An 18,561-nucleotide genomic window follows, 5' to 3' on the forward strand; every position below is an offset into this window, starting at 1 on the left:
TGTACTCCTGAGATAGTGGTTTAGTCCCTGGGAGCTCTGGTTTGTGGGTATTGTTGTTCTTATGGGGTTTCAAACCCCATCAGCACCTTCAATCATTTCTCTAACTCCTCCACTGGCGACCCCATTCTCAGTTCAATGGTTGGCTGTGGGATGATATCACAGGCAGGCACAAGATAGAATGAGGACTGTCATTGGATGAGAAGGAAGGATGGGCAGGAGAAAAGTTTGAAGGAAGAGAAGGAGATGGGAAAGTAGCAACATAGGAGCTGACATTAAGATTCCACTCTGTACCTTTTCAGGCTGTTATAAGTGTTCTTAAGGGACGGATGTGTACACGGCTTTGTATGTTTAGGCGGGCAATTATATTTTATCAATTGGACCAGAGGTTATTGTGTTGTGTGTTCTTTCATGTAGCAATTTAAGTGTAAGAAAGTGTGCAGAGGCTAGAGACCCTGGGCTGCCATGAAGTTGAGGTGTGTGTTTCTGGCATGGAAACCTGCCTTAGGAACTAAATAGGTAGAGAGATGGCTGCCAGGCTCAGAGAGAGGCCTTCGGCAGTGTGATAAGGGATGGAGCAAAGCGGGTGAGAGGCTTTGCTGACTGAGACTTAAGATATCCAGCAGATATCACAGGGCACTGTGGTGCTGGGCCTAGTGCGGGATAAAAGACAGATATTTATTTTTTATATTTTATAACAACAGTTGGCTGTTAGCATTCGCCTCTGTATTCGTTATGCTCTGGCAGAGCCTCTCAGGAGACAGCTATATCAGGCACCTGTCAGCATGTACTTCTTGGCTTCATCAATATTGTCTGGGTTTCATGGCTGTATGTATATGAGCTGAATCTCCAAATGGGGCAGGCTCTGAATGGCCATTCCTTCAGGTTCTGCTCCAAACTTGGTCTCTATATCTCCTCCTATGAATATTTTCATCCCTCCTTCTAAGAAGAACTGAAGCAACCACACTTTGGTCATCCTTCTTCTAGAGCTTCACGTGGTATATGGATTGTATCTTGGGTAATTTGAGCTTTTGGGCTAATATCCACTTATAAGTGAGTGCATACCATGTGTGTTGATATTTTCTAGTTCCATCCATTTGACTATGAATTTCATGAAATCATTGTCTTAATAGCTGAGGAATACTCCATTGTGTAAATGTATAACATTTTCTTTATCCATTCCTCTGTTGAAGGACATGTGTTTTTCCAACTACTGGCTATTATAAATAAGGCTGCTATGAACATTATGGAGCATGTGTCTTTGTTATATGTTGGAGCATCTTTTGGGTATATGCCCAAGAGAGGTATAGCTGGGTCCTCAGGTAGTTCAATGTCCAATTTTCTGAGGAACCTTCAGACTGATTTCCAGAATGGTTGTACCAGTCTGCAATCACACCAACAATGGAGGAGTGTTTCTCTTTCTCCGCATCCTCGCCAGCATCTGCTGTCACCTGAGTTTTTTTATCTTAGCCATTCTGATTGCTATGAGGCAGATTATTTTTTTTTGATTTGCATTTCCCTGATGACTAATGATGTTGAAATTTTCTTTAGCTACTTCCCAGCCATTCGATATTCCTCAGCTGAGAATTCTTTGTTTAGCTCTGTACCCCATTTTAATAGGGTTATTTGATTCTCTGGAGGCTAATTTCTTGATTTTTTGGATATATTGGATATTGGCCCTCTATTGGATGTAGGATTGGAAAAGATCTTTTCCCAATCTGTTGGTTGCCATTTTGTTCTAATGACAGTGTCCTTTGCCTTACAAAAGCTTAACAATTTTATGAGGTCCCATTTGTTGATTCTTGATCTTAGAGCATAAGCCATTGATGTTATATTCAGGAAATTTTCCCTAGTGCCCATGTGTTCAAGGTTCTTCACAACTTTTTCTTCTAGTAGTGTGAGTGTATCTGGTTTGATGTGGAGGTCCTTGATCCACTTGGACTTCAGTTTTGTACAATAAGAATGGATCAATTTGCATTCTTCTGCATGCTGACCTCCAGTTGAACCAGCACCATTTGTTGAAAATGCTATCTTTTTTTCCACGGGATAGTTTTACAACCTTTGTCAAAGATCAAGTGACCATAGATTTGAGGGTTTATTTCTGGGTCTTCAATCCTATTCCATTGATCTACCTGCCTTTCTCTGTACCAATAGCATACAGATTTATCACTATTGCTCTATAATACTGCTTGAGGTCAGGGATGGTGATTCCCCCAGAAGTTCTTTTATTGTTGAGGACAGTTTTGCTATCTTCGGATTTTTGTTATCCCAAATGAATTTGAAAATTTCTCTTTCTATCTCTATGAATAATTGAGTTGGAATTTTGATGGGGATTGCATTGAATCTGTAGATTGCTTTTGGCAAGATGGCCATTTTTACTATATTAATCTTGCCAATCCATGAGCATGGGAGTCCTTTCTATCTTCTGAGATCTTCAATTCCTTTCTTCAGAGACTTGAAGTTCTTGTCCTACAGATCTTTCACTTGCTTGGTTGGAGTCATACTGAGGTATTTTATGTTATTTGTAACTATTGTGAAGGGTGTCATTTCCCTTATTTCTTTCTCAGCCTGTTATCCTTTGAGTAGAGGAGGGCTACTGATTGAGTTAATTTTATATCCAGCCCCTTTGCTGAAGTTGTTTATCAGGCTTTGTAGTTCATCTTCAAATAGTGATATTTTGACTTTTTCTTTCTAATTTGTATCCCTTTGATCTCCTTTTGGTATCTAATTGCTCTGGCTTGGAATTCGAGTACTATGTTGAATAAATAGGAAGAGACAGGGCAGCCATGTCTAGTCCCTGATTTTAGTGGGATTGCTTCAAGTTTCTCTCAATTTAGTTTGATGTCGGCTACTGGTTTGCTGTATATGGCTTTTACTATGTTTAGGTATGGGTCTTGAATTCCTGATCTTTCCAAGTCTTTTAACATGAAGGGGTGTTGAATTTTGTCAAATGCTTTCTCAGCATCTAATGAGATGATCATGTGTTTTTTTTTCTTTGAGTTTGTTTATATAGTAGATGACATTAATCAATTTTCATATATATGGACTATTCTTGCATCCGTAGGATGAAGCCTACTTGATCATGATGGTTGATTGTTTTCATGTGTTCTTGGATTTGATTTGGGAGAATTTTATTGAGTATTTTTTTTGCATCGATATTCAGAAGGGAAATTGGTCTGAAGTTCTCTTTATTTTTTGCATCCTTGTGTGGTTTATGTATAAGAATATTTGTGCCTTCATAGAAGGGGTTGGGTAGTGTTCCTTCTATTTCTATTTTCTGGAATAGTTTGGACAGTATTGGTTTTAGGTCTTCTATGAAGGGAACTCCAATTTTTAACAAGAAGTCTGAGAAGAAGGTCGTCTCTCCTCACTTATGTCTGTGTTGATGTGCAGCTGGCATTAACAACCTGCTCAAAAGAGATAGAGAACTACAGAAAGGAGAGGGGATTTCAACATCAACAGCTCTGGCATTCTCTACATGTCTATTGAAATGATACTACCACTGACCACAGAATGTTGTTGGTAGCAGTAGATGGGATAATGTTTATGAGAGGCTTGTATCCTGGTTGACTCTTTTCTTATATAGAATATGAAGTCCTCTGTTCTACACTCAGAGCTTCCCTGGTAAACAGACCTTAATTCTAATATCTCTGACAGATCTTCACTGTGGAACTTTAGCCTTGCCATTCCTAAAGTAGGGGATTTATGTTTTGATTTCCATGGCTCATATATGAACTCATAAAGTAAGAGTTTGTGCAACAAAAAGAAAACTTTCCCAATTGGCATCGATTGCTAGTTTATGGCCTCCAGCACCTATTAAGACATGGGGCTAAGGAGACAATGCTTCGTGGAGAGATACACTCAGCAGGGTCATCCCAGATTACTTATATATATATATGCCATTTGTGCAAACAAATAAAAGAAACAAGCATCTATCTATCTATCTATCTATCTATCTATCTATCTATCTATACGTGTGTGTGTGTGTGTGTGTGTGTGTGTGTGTGTGTGTGTGTGCTTATTTACCCACAGTAAAGACCTGGAATGGCACAGACCCATAGTTCTTTTGAGGACAAGGGGTTGGATGCAGGAAGGTACCTATTTTTTATTTAATACTTACATGCCTTGTAGAAAATAAAAAAAAAGTACTGTCCTCTTTATAAAAGGGTTATGTAAGACAAAACACCATTGAAGAATTATTGTAAGGAAACCTACTTGGCAGAAATTCAAATTCCTCTAGGGTCAGATCTTCCTGAAATCAAAATATCTGTCCAGAGTTTCAGTTGGTGCCTAGAGTTGTATTTTGTGTCATCTGCACCATTTCAAATTAGCCAATAATGTAAGAATGTGAGGCCAAACTCTGACCAGTGAGAGTGATCCACAGGGCTCCCTTTGCATTAGGAATAAAACCTAGTGGGGCTTTCACTGGGTGTGCTTCTCTGCTAGATTTGATATAGCTAAGCAATAAATACAACTGCAGAAATAAAACTTACTTTGCCAAAATATTTAACACGCTGGACACTAAACGTGTAATCTCATATATCCATACTAAGCTGTAGCCCAAGCTAAGGTATGGTGTAGAGATTTTTAAAAGGTAGACATGGAGCAGGAAACTTTTGTAGTAATACTACAAAGTCAGTAACACTCATACTATGGTTGCCCACTTGCCCTTGATTTGGTCTTACCACATGAGGAGTGGCCTGATGCAAGAAAGGAGAGAATATGCCCAGGAGAACCCTTGCCTTTTATCTCATGGATGTGGAGATGGGAAAAGGAACCAGGGCCCTAAGATATATATATCAACAATTTCACTTTACTACTCTCCTGGGAACCAGAGTTCTGTTGTTTCAGGGAAGAATCCACTCTGCATGTTCTGTTGCTTCTCCTTGTCATTCTGATCCACAATGAAGGCATATGGTCTTTCCCTGACACCTTCCAGAGATGGACCTGCAAGCCTTACATTACTGACTTGAACTTCTGGAATCCAAAACCACTTCTGAATTGCATAAAGGAGAATGGGGTGTTTAGATTGACTTCTAGAAGTTCTAGAGGTAAAGTAGATTGTTACAGGACAGATGTGCTCTCCAGAAGAGAAATTCTTCAGTTTCCATGTTTCCAAGAAGCTTAAGTCTTCTTTGAAGGTTACCACAAACCAAGACACAAAAGTTGTATTCAAAACACCAAAGACTGCCTTTCCTTGAACTGTTTCTAGGTACATGATCTTCAACACAGGACTGTCATTGACAACTTCTCCAACAGGGTGTTCCAAGGAAGAGAAGCTGACTGTGGAAGGGAACATGATAAACGGCAGTTTTCATGGCAAGGCAGCACCCAAAGAATAATAGACTAAAACAGACAAAAGAAAATGTACCCCAGGAACAAAACAAGGAAGGCCGGAAAGCCTGGAACTCACTCTCACTCTGAGAGTCCACTGCTCAGAAAAGTAGGATCAGTATTCACTTGGTTTTCCTGGTTCTGATGACTGAGAAATCCAGGACAAAGATGTGCCATGAAGCAATGAGATGGTAAGAGGACGGAACAAAATGAGAAGATTCGATGCCCAGACAGTGATAGCATCTCATGAAAATGGACTTGCTCAGGTGGGGCAGGTGTTGAGCTAAAGAGCAGCTCCCTGTCCTGCATCACCATCACTTTTGGCACTGTGGCCTCTGGCTACAGCAGCAAGATAGAGGTGTTTAAAGATTATGCTACCACTAGGGAAGAGATTAAAGGCACATGTGTTTCAAGAGCACTGGGACTAAAGTTGGGGAGATTAACATGGTTCCCACAAAGGGATAATATGCAGATTTATGAAACATTACATTCTTTTCTTTGATAGCATTTGACACGTGTGATGGTTTGAATGAGAATGGCCTCCATGGACTCATATGCTGGGTTCCAGTTAGTGGAACTGTTTGGGAAAGGTTAGGAGGCTTATTCTTGTTGGAAGAGATGTGTCACTAGGGGGTGGGCTTTGAGGTTATAAAAAGCCCACCCCGATTGCAGACTGGTAAAACCATTCTGGAAATCAGTCTGGAGGTTCCTCAGAAAATTGGACATTGAACTGCCTGAGGATCCAGCCATACCTCTCTTGGGCATATACCCAAAAGATGCCTCAACATATAAAAGAGACACGTGCTCCACTATGTTCATCGCAGCCTTATTTATAATAGCCAGAAACTGGAAAGAACCCAGATGCCCTTCAACAGAGGAATGGATACAGAAAATGTGGTACATCTACACAATGGAATATTACTCAGCTATCAAAAACAACGAGTTTATGAAATTCGTAGGCAAATGGTTGGAACTGGAAAATATCATCCTGAGTGAGCTAACCCACTCACAGAAAGACATACATGGTATGCACTCATTGATAAGTGGCTATTAGCCCAAATGCTTGAATTACCCTAGATCCCTAGAACAAAGGAAACTCAATACGGATGATCAAAATGTGAATGCTTCACTCCTTCTTTAAATGAGGAAAAAGAATTCCCTTGGCAGGGAAGGGAGAGGCAAAGATTAAAACAGAGACTGAAGGAACACCCATTCAGAGCCTGCCCCACAGGTGGCCCATACATATACAGCCACCCAATTAGACAAGATGGATGAAGCAAAGAAGTGCAGACCGACAGGAGCCGGATGTAGATCGCTCCTGAGAGACACAGCCAGAATACAGCAAATACAGAGGCGAATGCCAGCAGCAAACCACTGAACTGAGAATAGGTCCCCCGTTGAAGGAATCAGAGAAAGAACTGGAAGAGCTTGAAGGTGCTCGAGACCCCAAAAGTACAACAATGTCAAGCAACCAGAGCTTCCAGGGACTAAGCCACTACCTAAAGACTATACATGGACTGACCCTGGACTCTGTCCCCATAGGTAGCAATGAATATCCTAGTAAGAGCACCAGTGGAAGGGGAAGCCCTGGGTCCTGCTAAGACTGAACCCCCAGTGAACTAGTCTATGGGGGGAGGGTGGCAATGGGGGGAGGTTTGGGAGGGGAACACCCACAAGGAAGGGGAGGGGGGAGGGTGATGTCTGTCCGGAAACCGGGAAAGGGAATAACATTTGAAATGTATATAAGAAATACTCAAGATAATAAAAAAAATAAAAAAATAAAAAATAAAAAAAAAATAAAAAAAAATATTGGAAGGAAAACTCCTTAAAAAAAAAAAAGAAATACTCAAGTTAATAAAAAAAAAATAAAATAAAAATAAAAAGCCCACCCCAGGCACAATATCTTTCTGACTACTGCCTGTGGTTCCGGATGTAAAAACTCTCAGCTTCTGTTTCGTCACCATGCCTGTCTGCTTCCAACCATGATGATCATGAACTAATCCTCTATAAGCAAGCCCCCAGATAAATACATTATTTTATAAGAGTTGCCTCGGTCATGATATCTCTCTCCTGCAAGAGAACAGTAACTAAGATATCAGAGAATAAGACAAATTCCACAGACAGGAGGTGGTAACACTCGTGCATCAATTTGACTACACCTATTGTTATAGGACAATTTAGTCAGAAGGATTAAAATGCAATCTATTTTATATTTTATGACAGTAAATGTATTCTTTAAAATAAAAAAGAGAGAGATTGCAAAGAATTGTGTACTAATACCAAAGAGATGGAAAAGTTGGTGCAAATTCTGGAGTCATTTTGAAGGGACAGCATTTGCTTACTAGTTAGGTAGAAAAGATGGGAAAGGAGAAAACACAAAGAAGTTTCTGGTAAATGACTGTTACTCCCAAGAAGTAGGTTGCCTGGAATAGTGAATGACAAGGATACATACCTACTGGTTCCCTTTGTGCAGCTAACTGTCAAGGGTAGCCTAGCTTCGTGCTCCTCTACTGCCTATATAAATAAAAGTAGAACCAGTTGGGCCCAAGACTTTAACTCATAAGACCATTCTAGCTTTTACATCCTACATATTACTAATTATCACCAGAATTTAAATTACTGGTGAGTTAAATAGTGGGGTTAACATTGCCAGGTAGCATCAATGTCACATGGTGGTTGGAACCATACTTCTGGGAGTGATTTGAATGTACAATGTCGCCTATGGAGTCATGTGGTCTCTTCCTTTGTAAGAGGTTGTAGACCTTTGACAGGAGAAGCTCAATTGGAGGAAGTAGACCTTAGAGGGAATAGGAGAAGGGGTTTTTAAGATTAAGAGCCCAATTCTACCTCCTGTTCCATCTCCAAACTACCCAGATGTGAGCAACTTGCAGCCTTTCATGACTGGTTACATAACAGTGAGATAGTCTGATCTCTGTTTCTTCCCCTTAAATCATGAGCCCAAATCTCCCCTTCCCTGAAGCTGTTGTTTAACTCTAAAAAAGCAACCAATATACCTCATGTCTCCTTTGCCCTGGAAAGTCTTCATCTAACAAATGTTCCATTTAGAGCAAGCGCTCACTATTAAACTTCCCTTGTTTTTTCCTTAATGGAGGCATACAAACTTCAGGAAAGTCCCTAGATGGATGATCAGGAGAAAGAGAATACTCTACCAAGGCCTGGGCTTCCCTGGAGCATGAAAAGGAACTCCCAGAGCAAAAATGAAAAAGGAATAAAAAAAACAAAGTTTTAACATGGTCATTAATTAAGTTATAGTCTAAAGCCCATTAGAATCCATTAGTGCTTTGTCAGCTACCACAAATTGAAACTCTGTGTTTTTTTTTAATACCAATTCCCAAGAGGAAAGATTATGCACTTTAAAAAGAAGGCAGTGTTCTGCACCGAAGTTTTTAGTTGAAGTGTTCAGTAAACTTTAAATGTCAAGTAACATTGAGAAGAGTTGAAATTTTTGTATTTATCAAAGGAGACGGGAAATACAAAATTTGCTGATGTGTGTATGTTATTAACATTCTACTGGCACAGCCCTCATCACTGAAGAAGAGTGGGTGTGATGGAAAATGGGGGGAGGGCTGGAAATCAGAAGGAAAATTACACTCTTAAGTCCACTGATACTCAAATTCTGTGTTCATCTCTTCAAATATAATCATATTTGACACTCAAATTTTTAAGAAGTTTGTGCTACAGGATCTCAACTTAGGCTCTGGGTGTTGCTTATCAACTACTATGTAATAAGACATCACAAGCCTAGGCATTGAACTGTGCATTTCCAATCTGTAGTGCCTCTGTGTTGACATCTGGACAAAGCTAATTGGGTCTATATTTTGGTAACATGTTTGGGGACTAACTATGGGCAAGAGGTCACCAGATGCACAACTGGGAAAACATCATTCCAAGGTCCCTCATATTTTTTGCAGAACTAATTTTTCTGGGATTAACAGCAGCCCTGCCTCAAGCAATATGCAGTTATACAGTTGCTCCATTCATTGTATCCTCAGGGATACAATGTATGGTGACTCTTCTTGTGACACCAACCTTTAGAGAGTGTATTCAGGAGGACTATGAACTTGAAGCCAGCCTGGGCTACGTAGTGGATTTTTTCCTAGCATCCCTAAGTTCCCTTTGTAATTCTAGACTTGGAAGGCAGAGATGGGGAATTCCAAAAGCAAGCTGGCCAGTGCAACAATGTCTGGTTCTGGGATAAAAAAAAAGGAGCCAAATTTCACTGGAAAGGTAGAAGAGAAATATGGAAGGAGAACTTTTGATGTCAACCATAGACCTCCACATACCTGGCCCATACACACACATACAGACACACACACACAGACACACACACACACACACACAGAGAGAGAGAGAGAGAGAGAGAGAGAGAGAGATTGAGAGAGAGAGTAACTAAAAACAAGTAGCATGTATGTAGTAGATGGTTCTCCATAGGTGAGTTTGAATTATAATCCGCACTGCACTTCTGAACCCCTGGATTATGTAAGTCCTCCAGATTAGCATCCCCTTTGTTTAAGACACTAGTAGCTCCATGAACTCAATCTTATGGCACCTTCAGTATGAGCAAGCATAGTTGTCAGGGTTGGTTGAGATCCCTCTCACTGGACTTTTCTCAATGGGAAATAGACATGATAGGCGTTCAGAATCCTCACACTGGGGACCTTTCAGCCATGGTAATGCTCTCTGTGGTTCCTTCTGCAGCGTCATCTATGGCCTTGTGATCCGAACTATTTGGATTAAAAGCAAAGCCCATGAGACGGTGATTTCCAACTGCTCAGGTAAGGCTCTGAACTTCTCAGCTCTCTTCTAAACTATCTCCTGTAAAAGTCTCCTCTAACTGCTGGAAATAGGGGTATCTGGATCCACAAGCTTACTTGGTTATATCAGGACCCAACAATAAAATAGGTCTCCCCTCAAAATATCTCCCACTCTGTCTTCTACTCAGTTTCCCTAAAAACTGAGAGGATTAGGGAGATTATACAGGCTATAAGGTCATTGCTGCCCTACCTGAGGACCTGAGTCCAACACCCAGAATTCATATGGTAGAAAGAGAGAATGAACTTGAGAAAGCTAAAAAAAAAAAGATGAAAAAATATGTGGGAGAAGGAGGAGGGTATTTTGAGCTTGTCTGACTCTACAAGTATCACCCGTCCCTTGCAGCAGCTTTTGAAGCTCCATGGGGGGTTGCCCCAGCTGTATGCCAGGCAGGGAGAACCTTGGGATCACAACACATTCACCAAACCTGAAGATTGGCTTCTCAGTTTGGCTTGAATTTAGAAATGAGTGAATCTCCCATCTGACTATAGGATAATCTTAAGCCTTAAGTCAGGCATGGCTCAGTCCTAACCTTTTCTCTGACATTCAACTCCAAACCAGACTGACACTGAGACAGGACTCTAAGTTCCACTCACTGACCTTAGTTGTATGGCACATCTATGCTACACTTTAAGACCTGGATGTGGCCCTGAGTCCCAGGAAGGAGTACTGTGTCTGTCTGGGTTATGTTGGAGAAGACAAAACAAACTGATGGGGCAGAAGGAAGAAAGATTTCTGGTTTTTTTATGATGTGGCAGTTATGCTGAATGAGACCACTCTGCTTAGGCCTCATACTTCTCCAGTCCCATATATGAACACACATGTGTACCCAGCAGACCCACAATCACCAAAAATATCTATAAATATTCACATACTTATACTCATATACGCTATAAAATACACACACACATGCCATCTGCACCCAGACAAGGACCACAAATTACTGTACAAATTGTGGAAAAAGTTGGCGTTTGCTCTGGATCTATCACTGGGAGCTATGCCACCTTCTAAAGTCATGTAACCTCCCTGGGCTCCACGGAGTTAAATGAGTACCTATAGTAGATTCTCTCTAAATCTCTGTTTGGACTCGGACTTCCTAAATCTCCATAGAGGAAGCTTAGCTTATCACACTAGAAGCTTCTCTTCACACATGGTAGGAGATGGTCACGAGGATCCACGGGTTTATTTGGCATGAGCATCTCTATCTCTTTTCCTAGAGGATCGGAGAGTTATATGAATCATGACATTTAATCATCTTAATGCCGGTGGTTATGCTGTGTGCCCCTATGAGCCTGAAACAGTATAAGGCAATGAGCACAAGTCTTAGACCATGGCCCAGTGACACAGACAGGTCAGAGGGCAAGAAGGGACTTCTACTGTTTGCCATGGGACATTGTTATATTTATCTTTCTAATCCCTGCCCAATTTCCAAAGTGGTATTTTGTAGATAAAAAAGAAAAAGAGAAGAAGAAAAAAAGCAGGCCCCAAAGTAAGGGCATCTTGCTGTTTCCATATGCAGCACATGCTGACATGACCAGGATTCAAACACATGTGACTAATTAGAATGCCCATGCCTTTCCCCATAAGCCTGGCCACCCCCCATGAGGAAGAAAATTATAGCCCCGAAAAATAGAAAAAAGAAAAAAAAAGAAAATTATAGAAAGGGAAGTGATAAATGGATTTTAGAACAGCTCCAATTTGGAAAAAGTAAAATAAATCAATAAAACAAAATATGTTTTTATTAAAAAATCTAAACTCAAGGTCTTTAGCCCAGCACCCATCCAGAGCACTCCCCTGGAGTAGTCTATCAGGCCCAACTCTAAATTATTAGTTCTATATTTGAAGGTTCAGAGTTTGATTTGGTTGAGGTAGCTTGGGTCCTGCTGTTCTTCCAGATTTGGTCCTCCATCTTGTGATTTCTGCTTATTGAAGAAGGTTGTCATACTCCTCCCTTCCCACCCCTGTGAGCTCTCACACTCCCATCCTTAACCTGACAGCTCTTCTGCCCTAACTCCTCATTGAATGAGCTATGGTGAAGGTTACTGCATTTTCCATGAGTTCACCACTCAGGAAAGGGAGCAAGGCCACACAGCCAGAGGTCTGAGGTGACCTTTGTAGGCCTCCGTATCACTGTTGGTAAGTGCTTTCTCTCTCGAGTGTGCCTTATATCTCCCTTCTGTTGTACTTTTCTAGTCACAACATTGGACGTCCCCAACTTTCAGTACTGAATCAGTTCGAAACCACTTAGAGATGTGTGCCCACTAGTATGCACAGCATCACCTTTTCCTAAATTAGAAATGGCTACTGTCAATTTTTACCACTTAATATAATTTTGAGCCTTCATGACACCTGTTTTTAGCTTGTCACCATCTGTGACCTGCTTCCAGAATGAGGCCAGCTGCTAGTCTCAAAGTCTCACAGCCTGTCAGTATTTTATTCATCAATGGACTTGCCTTGACATCCCATGCGTTAGAACAGCCAAGCAGCTCAGCAGTTGGCTAGTAATGGGATCTCCAGCGGTGTTGGCATGCCAGGATTATTGCTCATCAGCAAGGTACATTGGCTAAGATTAGTGTGAACAGAAGCTCACTTTGTAAACACTGCCTGCCAAGCCCAAGTCACCCTTGGTGTGTGAGCCCTTCCTCTTGTTGACAAGCAGGCTTGCTTTCTCCCAACCAGAGGCTGAAAAAGAAAAAAGAAAAAAAAAAAACAGCTTTATAAATGACCTGAGACTTTGCCACAAACAGATGGCATAGGCCAAAACATGAACCCTCACGAACTCGCATGTGTTTGAATTCTAGAAGAAACTACACCTTACAGTGTGAGCATTTACTGCATGCAGACGGGAGACTAGGAAGGGAAAGCCATGAAACAGACAAAGCATAAGATTTCTGGAGAGAACTGAATCTCACCATCATGGCTTTGCTGGTGTGATATGATCTACACTGGGTCAAACTGTACGTTTCAAATTCTATGAGACAGAGTGAGGTAGAGGGAAAAAAAAACATTCTGAACAGGAAGTAGTTCAGATTCTACTTTGTAGCTTGAAATCTCTATGGTGAGCCTGTTAAGTTCTCTCAGCACCAGCTTCTTCAAAAACTGAGGACAGACAAAATGCCTTTCTACACAGAACTATGTCTAAAAAAAGACATGCACAAAAAAATACAAAGACAGGAGGAGTAAATGACTATTGTGGGATTTTGTAGCTGGCAAGAGTCCATATCATTAACGTGTTGGTTTGCCCCAGCTGATCTAAAAACTAATATGATTCCATATGAGAGGCAAATTAAAACTCATTTTATTGAGTCTGGTAGATGTTTTTAAAACGTCTCTTAAGACATGAAATAAGAAAAATTTCAAGAGCTAAGAAATCCAAATTATCCCTGGGAAAGTAGAGCAAGTTAGAGAAGTTTTTCTGTTTCAAATGTGAATTGTTAGGGTCTCCTTGACATAAAATAGACAACAGTAGAAAATATTATGTGCCTTACACAGATCTACACATACTTAAGGACTTGAAATATGTCAGAAGATCATGGGGAAAGAATTAAAGCTTTACTTCAATCCCTAGTCAAAGCATAACTCCGGGGGAATTAGAGTCATATATAAAAATAGTTCTTTAATTTTTAAACAAAAGTAATATAATATCTTTATGACACTGGAAAAGAAGAGATTTTTAAGACAGGATACATGAAATATTATACAGCGAATGGAAATCTATTTGTTTGACTCTGTTATCATTAAAAAAAATACAGTCTGAAGACTCTAGGAGAAACTATTTGGAATTTAACATGCCCAGAGGAGGTGAGTATACAGAACACAGGAGGACCCCTAAAGGTCAATCTTTAAAATAATCAACGAACAGCCAAGAGCCACTTCTCAGAACGGAAAGCCAGACTCACGACCCCAGCAGTAATTAAGAAGTGTCTGTTTAACTATCAAGTAGAGGCAATTGTCCACCTACAGAATTGCTTTTAAAATGATCTGGTAATTCTAAGAACTGGCATGTAATCAAGTCTCATGATCTCACTTTGTTTGGCAGTAACATTCCTCACACTTGCTTCAAGCTGCTGATCTGTTTGTTTCTGGTCTGTCCCACATACTGGCAGCCATGATGAGACCCAACCTCCTCAGATTTAAGTCTCCCTTTCCTCCCCTCCCCTTCCCTTCCCTTTCCTTCTCTTCCCTTCCCTTCCCTTCCTTTTCCTTCCTAATCCCCATCTCTCCACCCAGTGGAGACCAGCTAAGGCAGCTGAGGCAAAGAGCAGGAAGCCACATACCTGGTCTGGTCATTGTCTCAAGTATAAATCTAAAAAGGTATTTCCTGGTAAAAACTTCTTGATGTTAATAGCTTCATTTGGGAACGAGGCTGGTCTTGTATGGACCTGCACACTTGGACAGCCCCCTGGCTGATTTAAGGTTGCTCTGTATTTTCACTGCACAATGGGCTGCACGAGAAATACGGCCGATGCAGAGCAGAAGCAGTTGGTATTTACAACTCTCTAAGATCGGAAATTTGGAGAGTTTTTCTAACTCCTTTGTTATTCTTGTTCCACCAACCAACTCTGATCTATGCTCATTTCTTTTTTCCAGTTCCCTCCTAAACGTGGCGGGTAACAAATCAATGCGATGATAACCAATGCTAATACACCATTAACATTCAGTTAAGTGCCCTCATCTCCTGCCATCTCACAGAGTGCACACATACATCACCTTACCAGGCACCATCTGTGGCACACGCAGCAAATGCATCACCAGGATCCCAGGGCTGCCTGCCTGCACAGTGCCTGCTTCGGTTAGGGGAAGGAAACTCTAGGTTTTTTTTTTCAAACATTTTTATTTTTAGTTTACGCATCTGGGTATTTCACTGCATGCATGTATGTGCACTGTGAGTGTGCCTGGTACCCACCAAAGCCAGAGAGGGCATGAATCCCTCAGAATTGGAATTTTCACCTAAACTGTAGTATGGAGTTAAAAAAAAAAAAAAGAACCAGTGACACTCCCTCAGATCCCGGTGTTGCCTCCTGTCAGTGATGATACAAAAACTTCCTGAGAAAAAAAGCCTCAAAATGCCTTCATCTTAAAGGATCAGACAAGGAAGTAAGCTAATAGGGTGAGCAGGTACACCCCAAGACAAGGAATGAACAGGAAGTTCTCCCAGGGATTTAAGATCAACGTGCTGGGTATGTTTGGGGTTAGCTGGAACACTCTGAAATAGTCACACTCCTTAAATCTGGTCATGGAGAAATGCTGGACGTGAAGCTCAAGAGGCCAAAAGTCCTGGAAGCTTTGTTAGCTCTGCAGAGGCCCTTGAGGTAGCAAAGCACTGAGGTCAAAGCTGTGGCTCCGGTTCTAAGGAGCAAAAGGTTGAGAGCAGGTACCCAGGGATGGGCAGGGATGCTGACCCATGTACCACCCAGAGACTGAACGGAGACAGAGTCTTGAAGCAGAGAACAGGTTTGCTGCGGGCAGAGACGTCTTCAGAGAGCTCGTGGGGATGCTTCCGAAGAGGACACAGCTGTTGCCCAGATGGTGCCCAAGCCTGATCCTCTCCAGAGGGGTGGCTGGGAGTAGAGGGCAATGTGGAATGGCATAGGCTGCCCAGACCAGCAGCAAAGATCCAGACCTGATCAGGAAACCGTGGTGCCATGGGAAAGTGGTGGTCTGGGAACATGTAGGGTCATTCTGAGGTGTGCAGTTTGGTTTACCAGAAAAGTAGCTCCAGGAGGATCCTGAGAAGGAAATGACCCAAACCAAAGTTGAACAGAGGACTCCTAATGTGATAAAAGCATTCAGTTGATAAGCTCCAGGGGGCAACTAGGTTATACTTGTGGGTAAAAAGTTCTTACTGTTCAAAACTAATTGATAACTCTCAAAAACTCCAAAATATTCGTTTAAAAAAAATGAACCTGAAGTTCATAAAATTTCACTACATAAAAAATGCGTGTTTGCCAATATTTCCAGCTATAATTCCATATTTCAGAACAAATCACTTGCCCATGTTCCAGGTCCTTGTGGGGAATCTGCCTATTGCACAAGAAGGCAGTACACCTTGACTTAAAGTTCTAGAGAACCAGTGCCCAGATGTAGGTGCTGGGTCCACATGGAGATTGGGATTCAGGGCCATCGACATCACTCAAAGGATAAAGGTGCTTTTTGCTCAACCCAGAGTCAAATCCCTAGAGTCCATGTACAGGTGAACGGAGAAAAGTAACTCCACAAAGATATCCCCTGACTTCCACACAGACTTCATGGTGTTCCAGCTCTGTTCTCCACCATAATAATTATATAATTAAATAAGCACAGAAATAAAAAAATAATAAGACCCCAGTAAGTCTGGAGGGAGCCTGAAACCCTGGGGAGGTGAAAACCTGGAGCTGAAGCGTGAAGGCCAATGCTCTGGCATGATCCCAGGGGATCTAAAGCAGTAGCAAGCACGCTTTGTCCAGCCTCAGATCTAATAAGCTCACTACCTCCCACAGTCCCAAGCCATTCATCCAGTGACAGCTGAATTTCTCTGCTTTCAGTACAGCTCAGTGCCAAGTCCTGAGTAGAAATAATCCTTTTATCTCCCAATAAAGGAGAATTACCTGCATTCTGTAACTCAGCTCTCTTTGAAGAGCTGTCTTTGGAACTGGAGGCCTCGCCTTTCCCGGAGTGGTCACATTAAAGATGATTTTCACTGATCTCATTGGGAGAGCCAGAGGGCAGGGAGTTGATGATATTGTCATCTAGTCACCCCGTGGAAAGTGTTGAGACTTTTCCATTTTAAAAGATTTCAGAGCACAAATGTCATTCTCAAAAACTTTCCTGAAAGACAAATTAAGTTTTCAAAGCCACACTGTTTAGGGACCAGCTGTTACCTTGGGCCAGCATGTGGGGACACTTCGAAAGGACATAATTTGGTCTGCTATCATCTTACCTTGCCCCCGTGGAGATAATCTCACCCTGATAATCTCCTGCTGTCTGTGGCAACACCATTGTATAACAGACTATCTAGGGTAGTGAGCCATCAGTTTTCTTCTATAAAGACAGCTCATATTCATCCCAAAACACTGTTGAAACTTAATTCATTCCAGTGGCAAGGTGACTGGCATGTCAGTACAGGTCTTCTCACCTGGAATACATTTTCATTTTATCTTCCTACTAACTCAATAAGCTACACTTTATTTTAAAACCTAGGAAACCAAGCCTGGGAACTTTAGGCAAGTACCCCAGACATCCAGTCTCTAGTGGAGTTGAAGGGTGTGTTCAAACAATGCCAACCAACCAGAGCTTCCAGGGACTAAGCCACTACCTAAAGACTATACATGGACTGACCCTGGACTCTGACCTCATAGGTAGCAATGAATATCCTAGTAAGAGCACCAGTGGAAGGGGAAGCCCTTGGTCCTGCCAAGACTGAATCCCCATTGAATGGGACTGTTGTCGGGAGGGCGGTAATGGGGGGAGGATGGGAAGAGGAACACCCATAGAAAAGGGGAGGGTGAGGGGTTAGGGGGATGTTGGCCTGGAAACTGGGAAAGGTAATAACAATTGAAATATAAATAAGACATACCCAATTTAATAAAGATGGAGAAAAAAAGAAAGAAGGGTGTGTTCAGGTCTGTGCCTAAGGTCTGTATCCATTCTGTGATACCATCCCGGAAATGAGGTGTTTTACCCTTAACGACTGCAGAAAGGTAAACTGTTCATTCTTCAAGGGAGCACTTTACTCTTCGTCTTAGAGGATGTCTAAATGCACTCTCTGGCCTCCTTCCACTAGAATAGCCCTTATACACTAATACTTATGGTAACCCAAAATACATCCAGAAACTTCCCAAGCCCTTGCAAGGCAAACCATGCCACTTAAGAACCATGGGTGTGGAAGAATTCTGGAAAACGTATCTTCTTACATTGCCAAGATGCTGTGTTGGTGAAACTGCCCAGAAGAATAAAAGACCCTGACCTGAAGGAGTAAGAATAATTCTAGCTGTATTTAGTTCTTTGCACCTATGGAGCCCATTCATTAGTAATAGCTGCTCCCACCCACTCAATGAAGAAATAGCCACATTGCAAAAAGGTTTAGAAACATTCAGCGAGCTGCTGTCTGGAGAACCCCAGAGTTCTCACAAGAGCATTTGAGGTCTTCCTAATTTGTCCCCAGTGGTTCCCTCCACCCCAATGTCAGACAGCCCTAGGCAACATCAAAACAAGGTGAATCTCTATCTATGCTTCAAACAAGCACATCTTTGTCACTCTTGCCCCATGCCACAGCTTCCAGCTTACCCAGTCCCATGTCCACACTTGCCTCTTTACTTTTGGAATTCCTCTCACCTCACTGGAGTTTACATGATGACCTCTGTACATCTCAGCACAACTACTGGGACAGAGTAGACAGGAAATGGTTCTCTCCTCTGC

General features: G+C 41.7%; 1 protein-coding gene across 1 annotated transcript in view; it reads left to right on the forward strand.

Moving 5' to 3' along the window:
* The window catches only part of Npsr1 (neuropeptide S receptor 1), a 224,612-nt gene that overhangs the window by 197,695 nt on the left and 8,356 nt on the right, over positions 1-18,561 (forward strand). Inside the window, exon 7 of the mRNA NM_001106808.1 lies at positions 10,051-10,127. Coding sequence (NP_001100278.1) covers positions 10,051-10,127 — 77 coding nt within the window. The remainder of the gene's footprint in view (positions 1-10,050; positions 10,128-18,561) is intronic.

Source organism: Rattus norvegicus, chromosome 8 (assembly GCF_021556685.1).
Source record: "Rattus norvegicus strain SHRSP/BbbUtx chromosome 8, alternate assembly SHRSP_T2T, whole genome shotgun sequence".
In the NCBI taxonomy this organism is placed as follows: Eukaryota; Metazoa; Chordata; class Mammalia; order Rodentia; family Muridae; genus Rattus; species Rattus norvegicus.